The following is a 17553-nucleotide window of genomic DNA, read 5'->3' as shown; positions in this document are numbered from 1 at the left end:
TTTATTTTCTTTTATTGTGGGGGTAATGTATAGAGGGGTTAGAGTTACATTCACCAGGTAGTAGGTGTATTACTTCTCATTGATACCCCTTCTCATGTTTTTGTCCCCATTTCCCTCCCTCCTAACCTCACAATCATTTTGAGAGATTTGTTTTCCTTAAAAATCTATAACAATCTCACTTCACGATATGGCCTTAAGTTCAAAACTAAGTTGTTCTTAAACTTAAGAAGGGGTATCAATGTGTGAAAAGTAATGCACCTACTATCTGGTGAATGTAACTGTAACCTCTATATATATTACCTCCATATTAAAAAATAAAAGAAAATAGAAAAAGCTAAGTTCCAAGTATCCACATGAAAGGTAAACTATTTTAAAAGTCACATATAATGCTTGTATTTAATTAGTTTTCTACATCATGTGATATTCTAAGCTGTGATCTAAATATATAATAAAATATAGATACAAATTCTTTTATATTAATATGATTCTGCAAAATTTAGATTGTATTATGGCAGACTTATGCTTCATTAGAGAAAGTTTTAGAAAATGATGAGCTGAATATAATTTCTGTATTAAGTTGTAAGAATATTTAGCCTGAATCTTAAGACTCAGCGACAAGAATTAATTGCCATAACGAAATACTGTGACATTTTAAAATTAAGATGAACAATTTTACCATCACACCAATCACCCTTGACACCTGGAGCTCAGCAGAATTCTTTGTGTTACCAAGTTATGAAAATCTCAGTTCCGGTCTTATACTGAGAATGGACATTTCAAAGAGCTGACAGCTGATTGCAGAGACATATTTGAATGTGACTGTAGAAAAGATTAATTCTGTAAATTCACAGTAGTCATGCATTTGTCTATCCCTATTTGGCAGTAGAGATGGAATCCAGGGTCTTTCAAGCATATCAGGAAACTATGGTGCAATGTCCACGAAAGTTTTTTTCCCTCCTGTTGAGGTGCTGATTTTTATAACACACGTTTCGTATTTTTTATTCTGGTTTGATTGGAATTCGCGGAGGTGTGGAGTTTTACAAGTGTGTGGGCAGTATATCTGCTGTGGTGGTGCGCGCGCCCCCTAGCGCGCGCGTGCTGGGAGTGCACGTTACTGCGGTTGCGTGTCCGCATGTGTCCGGTAGGTGTCAGTGTGTGCGCTGGCTGCTGCGCGGGGAATCTCTGCAAACGTTTATACATAAAAGGTTAAAAGTGGTCGTGGTTTGTTTTATTATGTGGCAGGAGTAAAATGCGTTTGGTTTTGTTTGTTGTGACCCCCGCAAAAGCAAAAGAGACCGTGTCTCGCTGTGTTGCCCAGGCTGGAGTACAGTGGCTATTCACAGGCGCGATCCCACTACTGATCAGCACGGGAGTTTTGACCTGCTCCGTTTCCGACCTGGGCCGGTTCACCCCTCCTTAGGCAACCTGGTGTTCCCCCGCTCCCGGGAGGTCACCATATTGATGCCGAACTTAGTGCGGACACCCGATCGGCATAGCGCACTGCAGCCCAGAACTCCTGGACTCAAGCGATCCTCCGGGCTCAGCCTTCCGAGTAGCTGGGATTACAGACGCGCGCCACCGCGCCCGGCGGGCGGATCCGCGGCAGAAAGCTACTAGAGCTTCAGTGCTGTGACGTCACTGTAGGCCCGCCCAACTGCTCTCGGATTTAACTCTGCCCCCTCCCCACCCTCTCGCGACAGAGTTACCACACTGCGCCTGCGTCACGTTCCAGCGCTGCATTCTGGGTAAAGTGTCTTACACGTCTGAAGAGCGCATGCGTGCGCCCTTTCGCTCCTTTTCCCTCGTTGGACTGGTGGAAGCAAGATGGGTCACCAGCAGCTCTACTGGAGTCACCCCCGAAAATTCGGCCAGGGATCTCGCTCTTGGTAAGGGACAGAGTGTGGTTCTCGGGGGAAGAGGGCTGAGGGCTTTGAGCCTTCTGAGAGTACCACGTAGAGGATCTCCGCGGCGGCCCCGCGGCGGGCAGGCTGCGGCCCGATCCGCCATTACGAGGCCGTGCTGTGCTGCCGCGCCCGGCTCGGCCGCGGGTGGGGAGGGGCTGGGGGCGGCCTCCGCAGCGCCCGGTCCCGGGACGCCTGCGACCCGCACCAGACGCCGTCCGCTTTTCCTTTTCCCAGCCGCGTGTGCTCGAACCGCCACGGTCTGATCCGGAAGTACGGGCTCAACATGTGCCGGCAGTGTTTCCGCCAGTACGCCAAGGACATCGGCTTCATCAAGGTACGCGTCCGCCGCGCCGAGCCCGGGCCTCCTCCGGGGGGCCGCCCGGTGGCAGTCTGCGCCTCCTGGCCGTAGCGCCATTGTCTGACTTTTTGGTCGGCTGGTCTCATGGTGGAGGACTAGTAGCGAGTTCGAGCAGTCAGATTAATGAAGAGAGAGAATAGGGGGAAGGAGTTACTGCCACCTTTAACTCTTCCGGTGCAGTGAAGTTTTACAACACGCATGCAAGCCACGGCCAGTGACCAAATAAATGTTAAGCACTAGTCCGCGTGCTTGGTTTTGTCATATGTTGAAATGATCTTGGGGCCAGAGTTAACTTCCGTTCATGCCTAGTGTTAAAATGCAGAATTCATATCTCAAATGAGTCAAAGTGCTGCCCTCTGGCCTTGCTTTCTCAGGTTACTTAATAGTCATTGGGAGCATTTTCTAATGAATGTGGATAAACGTAGTATTCATGAGGATCAGGTTGCAATTTACATTTTCAAATGATTTTCCCTTTTTCTTTTCAGTTGGACTAAGCGATCTTCCTTGTTCCTTGAGTGGATTATCCAAGACATCAAGCGCAATGAAAGACCGTATTTGTACATAAAATAAAAATTCAAGAAACCATCAACTTACGTTTAACATGTCTAGTTAATTGGTTATAGAAGTTTGGTAAAATATCCGTTGTTTTTATACTTTGGGAAATTGTGAAGTACCTTTTAGAATACCCAACACATAACAGCCTTTACAGTAATCGACTTGTTGCCTTGAGCTGAGCCAGTGAAAGTATTGAAAAGGCTATTGGAGGTGATCCCTGCATCTGCTCTGTTGCTAGTCCTAGCTTTGGGCACATTTTACAAAAGGAAGCTTCTGAAGAACGGTTCTGTGGCAAGGAACAGTGACTAGTTAGGTCAAGCAACTGATTTTGAGTGCATGCACATGTATCCCAACAAGGCAGGGGCTGTGGATTACTCATTGTCAGTTGGTACAGGAGGACCTATATTCTAATACAGCTAATCAGTGTGTGTTGATAGTGACTGAGCCTCTACTTTATGTAATAAGAGCTTACATTTCGAGTGAATGGTGAAGTTGTAAATTTATGAACTGCCTTGGGAATAAAGTGGGATTGTAGTGGTGGCAACGGGGGCCAGAATGTTCTGTTATAGTTTAGCCTAGGGGTAGATGACAGGATTTGTGTGGGGTGTAGCAGATAGGGCATAAATGGATGGTCAAAAGTTTTGATGTAGTCTGAGGAATTGCTGTTGGGTACTAATAGGTCTGAAGAACTTTGGGCAGTTTGTTGCCTATTAGACCTAAGTGCAGTATTTGTGTAAAGTGGTCTGGAGTCAGGAAAGCTTGGGACAGCATAGAACTTTGGTCCCGAGAACATCTTGCATTTTAACATGAGGTCATCAAAACGAGAGTGGGAAGCAAATGCACGTGTCAGTGTCAACTCTTACTCTAGGGTTCACAGATTTGGGAAGGCGATAATTGAGTAAAGCTGACAAGAAAAAAATTGGTGTAGTAGATAAGACATTCTAAGCAGAGAGTGATATGTTGTCCTTTCATCTGACAAAGGGCACCAGAGGGAAACTTCCCTGAGGCAATCTTGGGCTTCTGACTTAACCTTTGAGGCTTTGAGGGCAAAAAGCTGGGCAATTGGCCTTCTAGGGTCCTAGATAAAACTCAGTAGGATTAAGGATGTTGAATGCTGCTTAATGAGCATAGTAAACATCTGCTCCATGCTTGAGTCTCAAGTGTATCAGTTTTTGCTACTGTAGAGGTCTAGGGTGGTGCCAAGTTTCAGTCAGGAAAGGAAGGAATTTTGAAGATAGGTCTAAAGATGTAGGGATTTGGAGCTGGGAGTTTGGCCTAGTGGTAGAGTGCTTGCCTGGAATGCACAAAGATCCGGGTTCAATTCCTTGGTACCACGTATATAGAAAAAAGCTGGAAGTGGTGCTGAGGCTCAAATGGTATTGAGAAAGTCCAAGGACAGTGCTCAGGCCCTGAGCTCAAGCTCAGAACTGGCAAGAAAAAGATGTAGGAATTTTCTGAGAATGGATTTTTTTTTTTGGTGAATTATAGGGCTTGAACCGGCCTAGGCACCGTCCCTGAGCTTCACTTCAAGTCTACCACCCTACCCCTGGGCCTGGGTGTTGTCCCTGAGCTCTTCTGCTGAAGGCTACCTCCCTACCCCTAGAGCATCAGCTCCACTTCCCATTTTCTATGGTTAATTGGAGATAAGAATCTCAAGTTCACCCAGGGTTGGAGACTCTCACCTGTTCCTAGCTAGTCTGGAGGCTGATATCTGAGGATTGCAGTTTGAAGCCAGCCTGGGCCCAAGAGACTGACTTTTCTCCAATTAATCACTAGGAAATGGGAAGTCGGGCTGTGGCTGTTGGGGTAGGGTGAAAACCCTGAGCTTAAGAGCTCAAGGACAGCACAGCACCCAGGCCCAGAGCCAGAGCTCAAGCCCCATGACCCACAAAAATAAACAATTTCCTTTAGTGCCTTGGCTGACTTTGAACCTTCATTCTCAGATCTCAGCCTCCTGGGTATCTAGAATTACAAGAACCACTCACTGCCCAACACCTTGTTTTATGTAAGAATTGGGCAGTGTGTTAGAGAACATGGGAAGGACGGATTCTAGCCCTAGCCACCACAGCATTTACAAATGTATGGGAGTGGTCGGAAGGCTCGTAGGGATTACATAGGGGCTCTTAGTTTCTCTTTTAGATGTTGACTAAAACCATCTTTTGAGGGAAGATTTCAACATAACAGTTTTTGGGGGAAGGGAGCGAGAGACCCAAACATTAAGCCACGGTAATTCCATTACTGGAGCAAGTCTGAGGTCTAATCCCCATTTTGCAAATGGGGTCACTGAGTCACCGAGGGAATCATTTCCTTAGGATTGTACAGCTAGTAAGATTCAAACCTGGTAGTGTTTGGAAAACTTAATATTAAACTACGGATGTCCAGTTTGCCTAATGGTAAGTGTCCAATTTAAGCAATTTAAGTGTATATGGGTAGTCTTCAAGATAGAAAAATTTCAGTAAAAGAATTGGATATGCTTTACAATAATGTTAAAAAGTATGCAGAAGGGCTGAAAGTTTGGCCTAGTGGTAGAGTGCTTGCCTAGCATGCACGAAGACCTGGGTTCGATTCCTCAGTACCACATACATAGAGAAAAAAAAACCCAGAAGTGGTGCTGAGGGTCAAGTGGTAGAGCTCTAGCCTTGAGAAAGTCCAAAGGCAGTGCTCAGGCCCTGAGCTCAAGCCCAGGACTGGAAAAAATATATATATACAGAAACAACTAACCATGCCAGAATGTCGTTCGAAGTGCTGGCCTTTTGGCAGTAGAATTGTAGGTAATTAGATTTAAAGCAGTGTGTCAGATTAAGATTCCTTAAAGGATGGAATATCCAACACAGTATGTACACTTAAGCAGTTTATTCTATCTTTAGATTTCTCTAACAGTGAGTTCTTTGTGTTGCAGTGATTTCAGTTACCATCCATTGAAATTAATTCCATCTACCTTATACAACACAAATCAGTTCCTTGAAGGGAAGCACCAATATCTGGATTTGAGGGCTCCTGTCTTTTCTAGAATCTTATTTTCAGGATAACATTTCCTTTTCAACAATCCCTCTTAAGTCATGGTTTACAGAGATCTTAATTCCACTTTATCTAATTGGTGGTAGTACATAACACAGCATGTTTCACAAAGGCAGTCATGCAATAAAAATGAAAAAGCCCGGCAGGAAAAGTCTGAGACTTTTTTTGTGTGTGTGCCAGTCCTGGGGCTTGAGCTAGGGACCTGAGCCCTGTCCTTGAGCTTTCTCAAGGATAACACTTGAATCACAGCCCCACTTCTGTTTTTTTGTGTGTATACGGTACTAAGGAATCAAACCCAGGGCTTTGTGTATGCCAGGCAAGCACTCTACCGCTAGGCCACACTCCCAGCCCATTAGAGATTCTTACCCAATTAGCTACCAAAAAAGCAGAAAGTGTGGCTGTGGCTCAAGAAAGTGGGGCAGAAAGTAGTTGAGGGCTATACTGAGCAGAACAGCACATATACAGGCTAGGAGTTCAAACTCTAGTCAATACTGACAAAAAAAAAAAGAAGAGGAACAACAGAAAATTTAAATTCTATCCATGTCTGCTCAAGCCTGAGGTTCTTTTCCAAAATCCCTTCAGTCTAGAGGGAATATATATATGTATATATATATATATATCTTAAATATATTTATTGAAAAAGAAAAAGAATATTTGATTCCAGTTGTGCTCCTGTGGCTCACTTCTGTAATCCTAGCTACTCTAGAAGCTGAGATTTGGGGATCTGACTTTGAAGCTGAAGTCCATATCCAATTAGTCATTAAAAAAGCTGGATTAGAGATGTGGCTCCGGTGGAGCACTAGACAAGATGAAAGAAGCGTAGTGAGTGTTCAAGCCACTGTACTGCCATGCGTAAAAGTAACTGGTATCTTATGGATTTCTGTCTGTTTTTGCACAGACAGAACAAAGTATTTTTGTTGACACTAAAGAAACAAGAATGTTTCAACTGAGGGGCCGGGACTTTGACCTAGTAGAAGAGTGCTTGCCTAGCATGCACAAAGACCTGGGTTTGATTCTTCTATACCACGTACATAGAAAAAAAAATTGAAGTAGAGCTGTGGCTCAAGTGGTAGAGCTCTAGCCTTGAGCAAGCCCAAGGATAGTGCTCAGGCCCTGAGTTCAAGGCCCAGGACTGACCAAAGGGGCGAAAAAAAAGAATGTTTCAATTGAAAAGAAGAAAGAAGGCTTTTCCAAGTGTTAGTTTAGAACATAAACAGCTCAGTTTCTTGTTAGCACATATTGTGTAAGTGTGTGTATGTGTGTTTGACAGTATACTGTCTTGAATGCTCTTGCTAGTATGCTACATGGAAGCCAAGATAAGATTATTTTTGCTAGTTCTAGGTTCCCTCTTTTTTTTGCCAGTCCTGGTGACTGAACTCAGGGCCAGAGCACTGTCCTTGGACTTTCCTCAAACCACTGCTCTACCACTCGAGCCATAGGACCACTTTCAGCTTTTCTATGTATGTGGTACCAAGGAATCGAACCCAGGACTTTGTGCATGCTAGGCAAACACTCTACCACAAGGCCAAACTCCCGCCTCCCCTCTTTCAGTTTTAAAGGTAAATAGGAAGTGACAAGCTTCATCTGCACAGGTGAATTATCATTTAGAAAGTGCTTTTTAAAAGGTGGAACTAAGCGAGACACTTGAGCTGATTCTAGACTGCATTCTGACTGCCATAAACTAATGCCTGCAGAATCACAATGCTCTGTTATGGCCCTGTTTTTCACTGGGGCCCTTAATCCCCATACACTTTCTTCTCCACCTATAAAAACATCCCTTTTTGCCCCAATAGTTAAAAACATCATCGTGTGGGGCAAGGACTTAACATCTCTGGCTCTGAGGTGGTTTGTGCAGACTCACAGTAGACCTGGCCCAAGAATCCAAAGGTTCTGTTCAGAAAACTGCTATTTAGCCAAAATGACCACCTTTCAAAAGGACATAACCATCCATGATTTCAGATAACCTTGAAATACATAACACTGTTAATGATTAGAAAACATTGCATCCCCATTGAAAAAGATGAAAGGGAGAAAACAGTATCCGGTAAAAGGGTAGGGATGAGGAGAGAGAGCCTGATGTTCAGAGTCATGCCTTCTTTCGGTGTGCATTTTAATGGTTCTATGACCAGGAATAGGGACCCTTGCTGGCCTTTCTGTATTTCAGGAACTGACTTTGCATTTTTTCACTTTATAATCTGGGTTCAGAAGGGAGCAGTGTTGCTTATGTATATGAATTTAGCTGTTGCAGTAGTGAGAGGGGAAAAATGACTTAGTCTAATCCTGTTTTAAGATTGTAAGTACCAGTAGTGTGATGCATATTGTGCAACCCAATAGTAATTATGTTGATCATGGAAACAGCTCCCCTGTGCAGACTAGCTGAGACTCCATTGTCAAACATCAGGCATTAACAGCAAGGGCTAGAAAAATCAATAAGCCTTTTCCCAGGGAACCAAAGATATGTGTGTTACTAAAATCCCTAATAGTTCCCCATAAAGAGTAATGTCTCATTATATAATGCTAAAGAAAGTTTGTATTTTATTTCCTAAATAAGAAGGTTACCAGTTAAAGGACTAGCTGACAGAATGATAAACATTGATGGCAGCACAAATAAATCAATAAAGAAATAAAATAAAAAAATGGCACCTGCTTCTTAGCAATCTATTTAGAACCTCTACCATGCTTCAGTGTGGACAATTTTTATTGGTGTTTCACTAGGTAGATGTGATTGATTGAATCATTAACCAAGTAACTGAACTGATCACCACTCTGGAGGTCACGCTAGCTCCAAGTCCAATCCTCTAATCACATGGTTAGCCATTTTTGTGGGTGACTGACCCCATCCTGATTCATCTCATCTCTTAGAATAAACCCAAACGTGATCCAAGGGTTCCTGACTGACAAGAGACATCCCAGTGACCCCAGAAATTCTAAGGATTGTGTCACCCTCTGAAGAACCAGCAATGAATGCCAAATCCTTTATTATATAGTAGGAAGTATATGAAAATGTATAGTGCACATGAAGAAATACAACAAACAAGTTTTGGTTTGGCATCTAAATGCCCTTCTTCATGAGGGACGGGGCTTGCCTAGTGGGGACAAACATGAGCCTTTGGTGTCTGGTCCCTCTACATTGGTGCTCTATCACTTGAGCTTCCGGGTTTTTGGTAGTTCATTGGAGATAAGAGTCTCATGGTCTTACCAATCCTGCTGCTTGTAAACCATGATTCTCAACGGTCAGTCTCTTGAGTAGCTAGGATTACAGGGGTGAGCCACAGACACCCAAGGGTCCTGTGACTATTTGGAAGGGTAAAAATGATTATTAGTAGATAAATGGAGCTAATGACATATTTTCTTCAAAACATGGATGAGTCCAAGGGACAGACATTATGTCACAACAAAGTGTGGCTATATTCTTCAGTCTTCTTTGGAATGGATAATGAGATGTCAGGGAGGAGAGAGGAGGCAGTTGTTTTCTTCTGTAGTTCTGATGTTAATGCAGGCAAGGGCCTTCCAGAGGCAGCCCTACTTTGTACTTAGAGTAGAGAAACAAGATCAATTACAGGGACCTTGATTCCCAAGCAGCTTCCAATGTTTCTTTTTTTGTGTGTGTCATGGGGCTTGAACTCAGCCTGGCCACTGTCCCTGAGCTCTTCAGTTCAAGGCTACCACCCTACCCTTGAGCCAAGCCCCACTTCCTGTTTTATCTAGAGGTTAATCAGAGATAAGAGTCTCAGGTTCTTTTGTGACGGGCTGGCTATGAACCTTGATCCTCAGATCTCAGCCTCCTGAGTAGCTAGGATTACAGGCGTGAGCCACCGGCTCCAATGTTTCTCAACATAGCAAACTGTCAGGATTTGAGATACTGCGATCAGCATGTGGATTATATTAATGAGCTTTCCATCACTGTGGCAAAATATCTGAGAAACTGAACTTATGAGAAACAAAGGCTTTTTTACGCCTTGGTTACTTGACCCCATCACTGGACACACAATGAAGTAAAATGTCACTGTGGGGAGTGTGTGATGCAGCAAAGCTATTCACTTCATGGAGACTAGGAAGCAATAGAGAGAGTCTGAAGGAAGCAGCTAGGTCCCAATAGACCCTTGAAGACATATCCCCCAGACTTCCTTCAATGAGGCCCTAGCTCCTAAATTTTTCAACCATCTTCCCTGCTTCTGTCAACTGGGAATTAAGCCTTCAAACACATGAGCTTTGGGGGAACAATTAAGATGCAAACCTCACTATTGATTAAAATCAGAAAAGGAGGATTAGGGCATGGCTCACGTGGTAGAGCACCTGTCTAGCAAGTGCAAGGCCCAGAACCAAAACTCCAGCACCACTGAGAAAAACAACAACAACAACAACAACAACAAAACCCATCAGGGAAGGAAAATTCACACAGAATTGAGGCCACAGGAAATGAGGCAGAAACTGCCAGCTGTCCTCTCCAGTTATCACATGGACACTGCTTAAGTGACCAACAAGGATGTGGGAGGTGGGAGGTAGTGTTATCCAGGAAAAGTCAAGTTTCCATGTGCAGAGGTTTTGTGTTGAGCCACTGACCTCAGCTACTCAGACTCTGTTCCCTAGAGGTCTATTGAGCCTGGCCCAAGGAGGAGGAAGACCTTGGCAGTGAGTAGGAAGAGAAGGCTGCTTATCTCACGGGTAAGAGTTTATCTCACAGATAAGAAGCCAGCAGTAATACTAAAAAGGTATACTCTTCGAAGTCTTGCCCGGAGGAACTATCTCCTCCACCTTCTAAGTTCTACCTTCCAGTAATCTATTTAAAGTAGGAATCCCTTAGTAGATTAAATGGTTGTTTAGGCCACTGTCTTCACTATCTAATTGTGTTACAGACCCAATCAGAGATCCTTTTACTAATCTCCTGGCTTTCTCTCAATCCAATCAAGTTAACAATTAAGATTAATCATCACCTTCTTTGGGGCAAGGTAGCTCACGCCTGAAATCCTAGCTAATCAGGAGACTGAGATTTGAGGGCCATGGTTCAAAGCCAGCCTGTGCACTAAAGTTCTTGAGACTTTTTTTTTTTTTTTTTTTTTTTTTTTGCCAGTCCCGGGCTTGTGGTCAGGGCCTGAGCACTGTCCTTGGACTTTCTCAAGGCTAGAGCTCTACCACTTGAGCCTTAGCACCACTTCCGGCTTTTTTCGATGTATGTGGTACCGAGGAATCCAACCTGGGTCTTCATGCATGCTAGGCAAGCACTTTAACCACTAGGCCAAACTCCCGGCCCCCTTGAGACTCTTATCTCCAATTAACTATTAGAAAACTGGAAGTGGCACTGTGACTCAAGGGGTAGGGCAGTATCCTTGAGCTGAACTCAGTGACAATGCCCAGACCCAGAGTTCAAGTTCTATGTCAGAGAGAGAGAGAGAGAGAGAGAGAGAGAGAGAGAGAGAGACAGAGACAGAGACAGAGACAGAGAGAGAGATATCATCACAATCCTCTAGTGCAAAAGTAGTGGAAGGTAAGACCTTTAGGGAGTGTTTAAATAAAGAGGGATTTATCTTGATGAAATGAATTAATCTTGCAACCAGGGCAATGGGCTCCTTATAAAAGAATTGAGTTTGAGCTTTTGTTGGTGGTTCACATCCATGATCCTAGATACTCAGGAGGCCGAGATCCAGGGATCACAGTTCAAAGCCAGTAGTCCCTAACACTTTCCTCCAATTAACCCCCAGAAAACTGGAAGTGATGCTGTGGCTCAAAGTGGTAGAGCAGTACACTAGCCTTGTGTGAAAGAGCTCAGGACAGCACCCAGGCCCTGAGTTCAAATCTCAAGACCACCACCACCAACATCAAAATAATGATTTTGACTCATACTATTTTTTTTCCTCCCTGTGTTTTTTGCACTTCTGCCATGAGATGGGACTGCAAGAAGAACCTCACCAGAAGCTGACACGTTGGTTTTAAGAAATTAGTGTCTGTTCTTTATAACTTATCAGTCTGTAGAATGCTGTTATATCAGTACCAAAATGAATGAGGCTTGCTAAACCAACCAATACTTCTTTCTTGTATGTGTTATCCTTTTTCAAAATTCTGAATAGCAGATCCAGATAGGTGACTGAACATGGTTTTAAAATTAGGTAGCTGTTAAGCTTGGCCTTTTCAGCGATAGGAAAGTCAAAGCCTCGTGCTAATATGTCTATGTCTATGTTATCTATGTCTATGTCATTTATGTCTCTTTTCATCCATTCATCCATCTACTAATACCTCTATCATCTACCAATAGCTCTAAAATCTATTTCTCTTTTTATTCGTGTTTTTTTTATGTGAAACAAATGAACAGAATGGCTTTGTATGTCTCATTATTTCCCACATCTACTAGTCATTCAATTTGTGATCAACGACTTTAGCTCTGTGTGGAAAAACATGTTTACTTCCTACCTCACTCAATGCTATGCTATGTAGAAAAAAATGTCTGTAATGTTCCTGATATAAACTGATGTCTGTCTTGTTGTGAGTGCTAGAGTGTTGGGTGGCCAGGCCTTATCTAAACCTAAGCTAATAAACAATATGGATGCCTTGAGCCAAAAAAAAAAAAATGATGCTTGGGTCTGTCTGGAATCAGATCAGACTTCTCTGCTCTTGGGAAAGACTGAAAGCAAATTCTCCTAGGAGATGAGGAAGAGAGATGGAGAGATGTGGAAATATAAAAATTGGGGAGTAGATTAATGTGACATATTTCCAGGGAGACAGAATAAGATTTTTTTCTTTGCATTTCCTATAAGGTATAATAAATTCACATCACCCACCTGAGGCAACATCCGGACAAAATTCTCCAAAATACCTTATTTGGTATTAAAGATATACTCCTCTTTTTTCTTTGTGAGTTATATTTACATGGAGACCTCTGGTTTATACTGTTCTCCAGTCCCCAAGTAATCCCTCTGGTCCTAGTGAAGAATTCTCATTCTTACAATTAAATGTATTGAATGGATAGTTATGGGGTTTCACTCAGGTCCTTGGACCTGCCTGGCAAATATTTGACTACTTGGAATCATAGTCATATCATTTTTTTTCATGAGGCTTGAACTCAGCCTGGGGCTGTTCCTGAGCTCTTCAGTACAATGGCTACCGCCCTACCCTTGAGCCAAGCCCCACTTCCCATTTTCTAGAGGTTAATTGGAGATAAGAGTCCCAGATCCTTTTGTGCCTGGGCTGGCTTTGAACCTTGATCCTCAGATCTCAGCCTCCTGAGTAGCTAGGATTACAGGCATGAGCCACTGTGCTGGCTACATCACTTAATTTTTGATTAAAAAACAAAACAAAAGGAACATTGGGTGCTGGTGACTGTCACCTATAATCCTAGCTATTCAGGAGGTGGAGATCTGAGGACTGGGATTTGAAGTCAACCTGGGCAGGAATGTCCCTGTGATACTCATCAATTAACCACTCAAATAGCTCTGGAAGTGGCAAAGTGTTAGTCTTGAGCTAGAAAGTTCAGGGATAGCACCTGGGAACTGTGTTCAGTCCTCACTATGGACACACACACACACACACACACACACACACACACACACACACATACACATCCCACAACAAAACCCCCAAAAGGTTCATTAATCTCCATTTAATTGGTTCAGGGGTCCCTGACAATGTTTTAGATTGTTGATCTTTCAGATAAGAATTGTTTCCTGTTGTGGAAGAGACATGCTGTTTTCTATTTACTATTCTCTGTCTTTCTGTTTTATCAGACATTTAGTAAGTGTTCTAAAACAATGACCTTAGACCAATGTACTGCTTAGATCTTTTATGTCTAAGAGAATCTCAACACAGCTATGTTGGCTTAGGAAGCTAGATGGCAGAGTAGTCACACAACTGAAAGACTATGTGAAGTCGAGGGAAGCTAAGATTTCTTCAATCACAAAAAATAAAATTCTTGTCTACCTCTTTCAACAGTAGAAAAGAAGTTGAATGTGATGATTCAAAAGAAAAAAAATATTTTATTGTTTAGTGCCACTCATGGAGCTTGAAGTCAAGGCCTGAACATTGACCTTAGACTTTTTTGCTCAAGATTAACACTCTACATCTTGAGCCACAGCTCCACTTTTGGCTTTTTGGTGATTAATTGGACTTCCCTGTCTGGGCTGGCATGCAGTCCTCATATCTGAGCCTCTTGAGTCTCTTAATCCAGGTAGGATTACAAGCATGAACCACCAATACCTGGCCCCCTCCCCCAAAAAAAGAAGTTAAATCAGGAAAATTTTCCGAGATTTGATAATCATTACCACGTTCATGCTTTAGAGTTCTATAAGAGAGTATTGAGTATATTGGAGGTGTGGCAGTAACCTGGATACTAAGTCTTTTTCCCTTTTAATCCCCCTATCTTCCTCATCCTCCTTTTTGCCTCAGCCATATGAGTGCTGAAACTGTAGGTATGTACTACCACACCTAGCAAGTGTAGCTATTCTAATGAATAGCCTATTCTTTATATTTGTATCCATCATATTTCTTTCTCTTCTTCAAGGCTCTTGTCTTATAAACTATCTATTAACTACTTCACTTTATGATAACAAATATAAAAACTTTCACTTAACCTCATCCTATATGGCCAATATGTACATACCTTTTGAGCTATTATGATCCTTTGTTAAGAGAATCCTAGATGTATACTAATAGTTACAAATGAGAAAACCATGGAGACTATGTTTTTTTGGGTATGGCTTCACTTAATATGATTTTTTTTAAGTCTTTCCATTTCCTTTCAAATGGGGCAATGTCATTCTTTCTGATGGCAGCATACAATTCCATGGTGTATAAATACCACATCTTCATGATCATTTATGTGCAGAGGGGCATCTTGGTTAGTTCCATCCTGTGAGGCTCTTATCTCCAATAAACTACTCAAAAATGTGGGAAGTGGCACCGTGGCTTAAGTAGTAGTAGAGCACAAAGAGGATCAAGGACAGCACCCTGAGTTCAAACCCTCAGGTTCATCAAACAAACACAAAAACTTGAAAGTACCTAAGCACTTGATTAAAATGTCACGAAAGCATTGAGGATATAATAGGGAAAAATATGCTGAGAGCTTTGCAATCAGTCTTGCAACCTTCAAATCGTAGTCTAAATAAACTTGTAGAACTGACTGGTGGAAGTGGGGCTGTGGCTCAAGGTGGTAGAGCTCTAGCCTTGAGCAAAAAGGGCTCAGGGACAGTCCCAGGTCCTGAGTTCAAACCATACTACTGACCAAAACCAACCAACCAACCAAAGAATCCTAGTCTTTAGAAGTGATGTTATGGCTCAAGTGCCAGGGCACCAATCTTAAACACAGAGATGCACAGGGACAGCACCCAGGCCCTGAGTTCAAGCGTCAGGACCAGCAAACAAACAAACAAACAAACAAAAAACCACCAAAACAAAAACAAAAAGAAAGTGACACAGCTCCTAAAACCCTTCCTATCTCTTAAGTGCTAAGTGTGTTTGTTTATGGGCTGAGATGAATGGTGGCTGGGCTCCTGGAAGGCCTTCAGGTCGGAGCTGGTGTTCTGAGTAGGAAGTCCAACTTTTAGGAGGGGAGGAACCAAAGGTAGAGCTGATGATTTATGGCCAATGATTTAATCAACCATACCTGCCTAATGAAGCCTCCATTAAAAACAAAAAAGAAGGACTACAATGCTAGCTACTCCAGAGGCTGAGCTCTGCAGGTCAGTCTGGGTAGATAAAGCTAAGGGATATATCTTGTTAAGCAGGAAAACACTGGAACTGGGCATATGGTTTAGGTGGTAAAACACCAGCGATGAGCCAAAAAAACAAACAAAAAAAATGAATGGGAACATGACAAACAAATAAAGCCCCCACACAAAATGACTGGATCCCAGAGCTTTGGCCAGCTAACCATGTAGATGGTTGTGCTCTGAGAGAACTTGAAATCTCCATGCTTCCTTCCCTAGAGATCCAGTCCTCTGTATCTTTCCCTGGGTTTGGTGAATGATTCTAGCAAATTTATTGAGTCTGAAAAGGGTTATGAGAGCCCTGTCAGTGAGGACCAGAGAGCACAGCCTGAGGTTTGTGGGCATCTCAAGTGCGGGGCAGCCTGTGGGAACGAGTCCTGCCCTCCTCTGTGTGATCAGACACAACTCACTTAGTGTCAGAATTAGAGTTAATGTCAGAACTGTGTTAAATTCCAGGGCTCCCCATTGGTGTCTGGCGGGAATTGATTGCTTGGTGTGTGAAGAAAAATCCTTACACATTTCATGTTGAAAATGTTGTGTTGAGGATGTGAGAGAGCAAATAAAATAACTTTGGTTTTTTCTTTTTTTCCCTAGGACTTAGGAATCACAGTACCTACTGCACGAGAACAAGCCACTCGTGTTAGTTACTATGATGACTACCTTTGGTTCATAGAAATGTTTTCACTTAAAGCTTTGTCTTTAAATAGGCATATATTCTGAGAAGTTGGGCACTATTGTCTCTACTGATCAACAGTGGAGACTGAGCCTGGTAGACCTGCCTCTTTTGGGACTTGAACTGGGCCTGGGCACCGTCCCTGAGCTCTTCAGCTCAAGGCTACCACCCTACCCTTGAGCCAAGCCCCACTTCTTGTTTTCTAGAGGTCAGCTGGAGATAAGAGTCTCAGGTCCTTTTGTACCCAGGATGGCTTTGAACCTTGATCCTCAGATAGATCTCAGCCTCCTGAGTAGCTAGGATTACAGGCAGGAGCCACCACACCTGGCTCTCTCTCTCTCTTTTTTTTTTTGCTAGTCCTGGGCTTGAGCTCAGGGCCTGAGCACTGTCCTTGGACTTTCTCAAGGCTAGAGCTCTACCACTTGAGCCTCAGCACCACTTCCGGCTTTTTTTCTATGTATGTGGTACCGAGGAATCGAACCCGGGTCTTCATGCATGCTAGGCAAGCACTTCAACCACTAGGCCAAACTCCCGGTCCTCTCTTTTTTTTTTTTGAAGCATGAAAATTTTATTTCATTAACAGTTTACATGACATGGGCTGGGAGTTTGGCCTAGTGGTAGAGTGCTTGCCTAGCATGCACTAAGACCTGGTTTCGATTCCTCGGTACCACATACATAGAAAAAAGCTGGAAGTGGTGCTGAGGCTCAAGTGGTAGAGCTCTAGCCTTGAGGAAGTGCTCAGGCCCTGAGCTCAGGATTGGCAAAAAAAAAAAAAAAAAAAAAAAAAAAACTTTACACAACAGCCTGGGATTTTTAAAATTGTTTTACATAACAGGTACATGGAAGCTGAGAAGTTTTTGGAAAGTAGTATAGGACATCAGATAGACCACTATCAAGAGACATATTATGTAGACTCAGTTTCAAGAGGATCTAGTAACGCATTCATCTACAACTTGGCTTCATGACTTAATCACCTCGTACAGTGCCCTCCAAATATCACCAATGAATGACTTCGGGGATGAAGCTGCTAACAAGATGAGTTCTGGGGGACACATATTCAAACTATAACAGCAACATGATCCCAGCCTTTCTGAATTGTCAAGACCAAAGCTCCCAGCTGCACGCTGCTGACTTCAAGCCAGTTCATTTTAACGAGAATTGGATTATTTTCTATATTCATCTCAAGTTTATATTTCTAATGGTATTTATTTATTTTTTGCTTAAACTCAACCTGGGCATTGTTCCTGAGCTGCTTTTTGCTCAAGGCTAGTGCTTTACCATTTGAGTCACTGCACCACTTCTGGCTTTTTCTGAATAGTTTGTTGCAGATAAAGTCTCCTGGACTTTCCTGCC

At 43.0% G+C, this 17553-nt stretch overlaps 1 protein-coding gene and 1 non-coding gene across 2 annotated transcripts; one reads left to right on the top strand and one right to left on the bottom strand.

Moving 5' to 3' along the window:
• Positions 1-1289: 1289 nt before the first annotated feature.
• Positions 1290-1589, bottom strand: LOC150055102 (signal recognition particle RNA). Its single transcript, XR_016537712.1, has one exon.
• Positions 1590-1775: 186 nt separating this feature from the next.
• Rps29 (ribosomal protein S29) lies at positions 1776-2851 on the top strand. The gene is made up of 3 exons (XM_090345039.1): positions 1776-1886; positions 2139-2238; positions 2748-2851. The coding sequence occupies exons 1-3, from the start codon at positions 1825-1827 to the stop codon at positions 2754-2756; spliced, it is 171 nt and encodes a 56-aa protein (XP_090201165.1). The 5' UTR covers positions 1776-1824; the 3' UTR covers positions 2757-2851.
• Positions 2852-17553: the final 14702 nt, after the last annotated feature.

The sequence above is a fragment of the Megascapheus bottae genome, chromosome 14, assembly GCF_031878675.1.
Source record: "Megascapheus bottae isolate mThoBot1 chromosome 14, mThoBot2.hap1, whole genome shotgun sequence".
In the NCBI taxonomy this organism is placed as follows: domain Eukaryota; kingdom Metazoa; phylum Chordata; class Mammalia; order Rodentia; family Geomyidae; genus Megascapheus; species Megascapheus bottae.
This window is presented reverse-complemented; position numbering and strand designations above follow the sequence as displayed.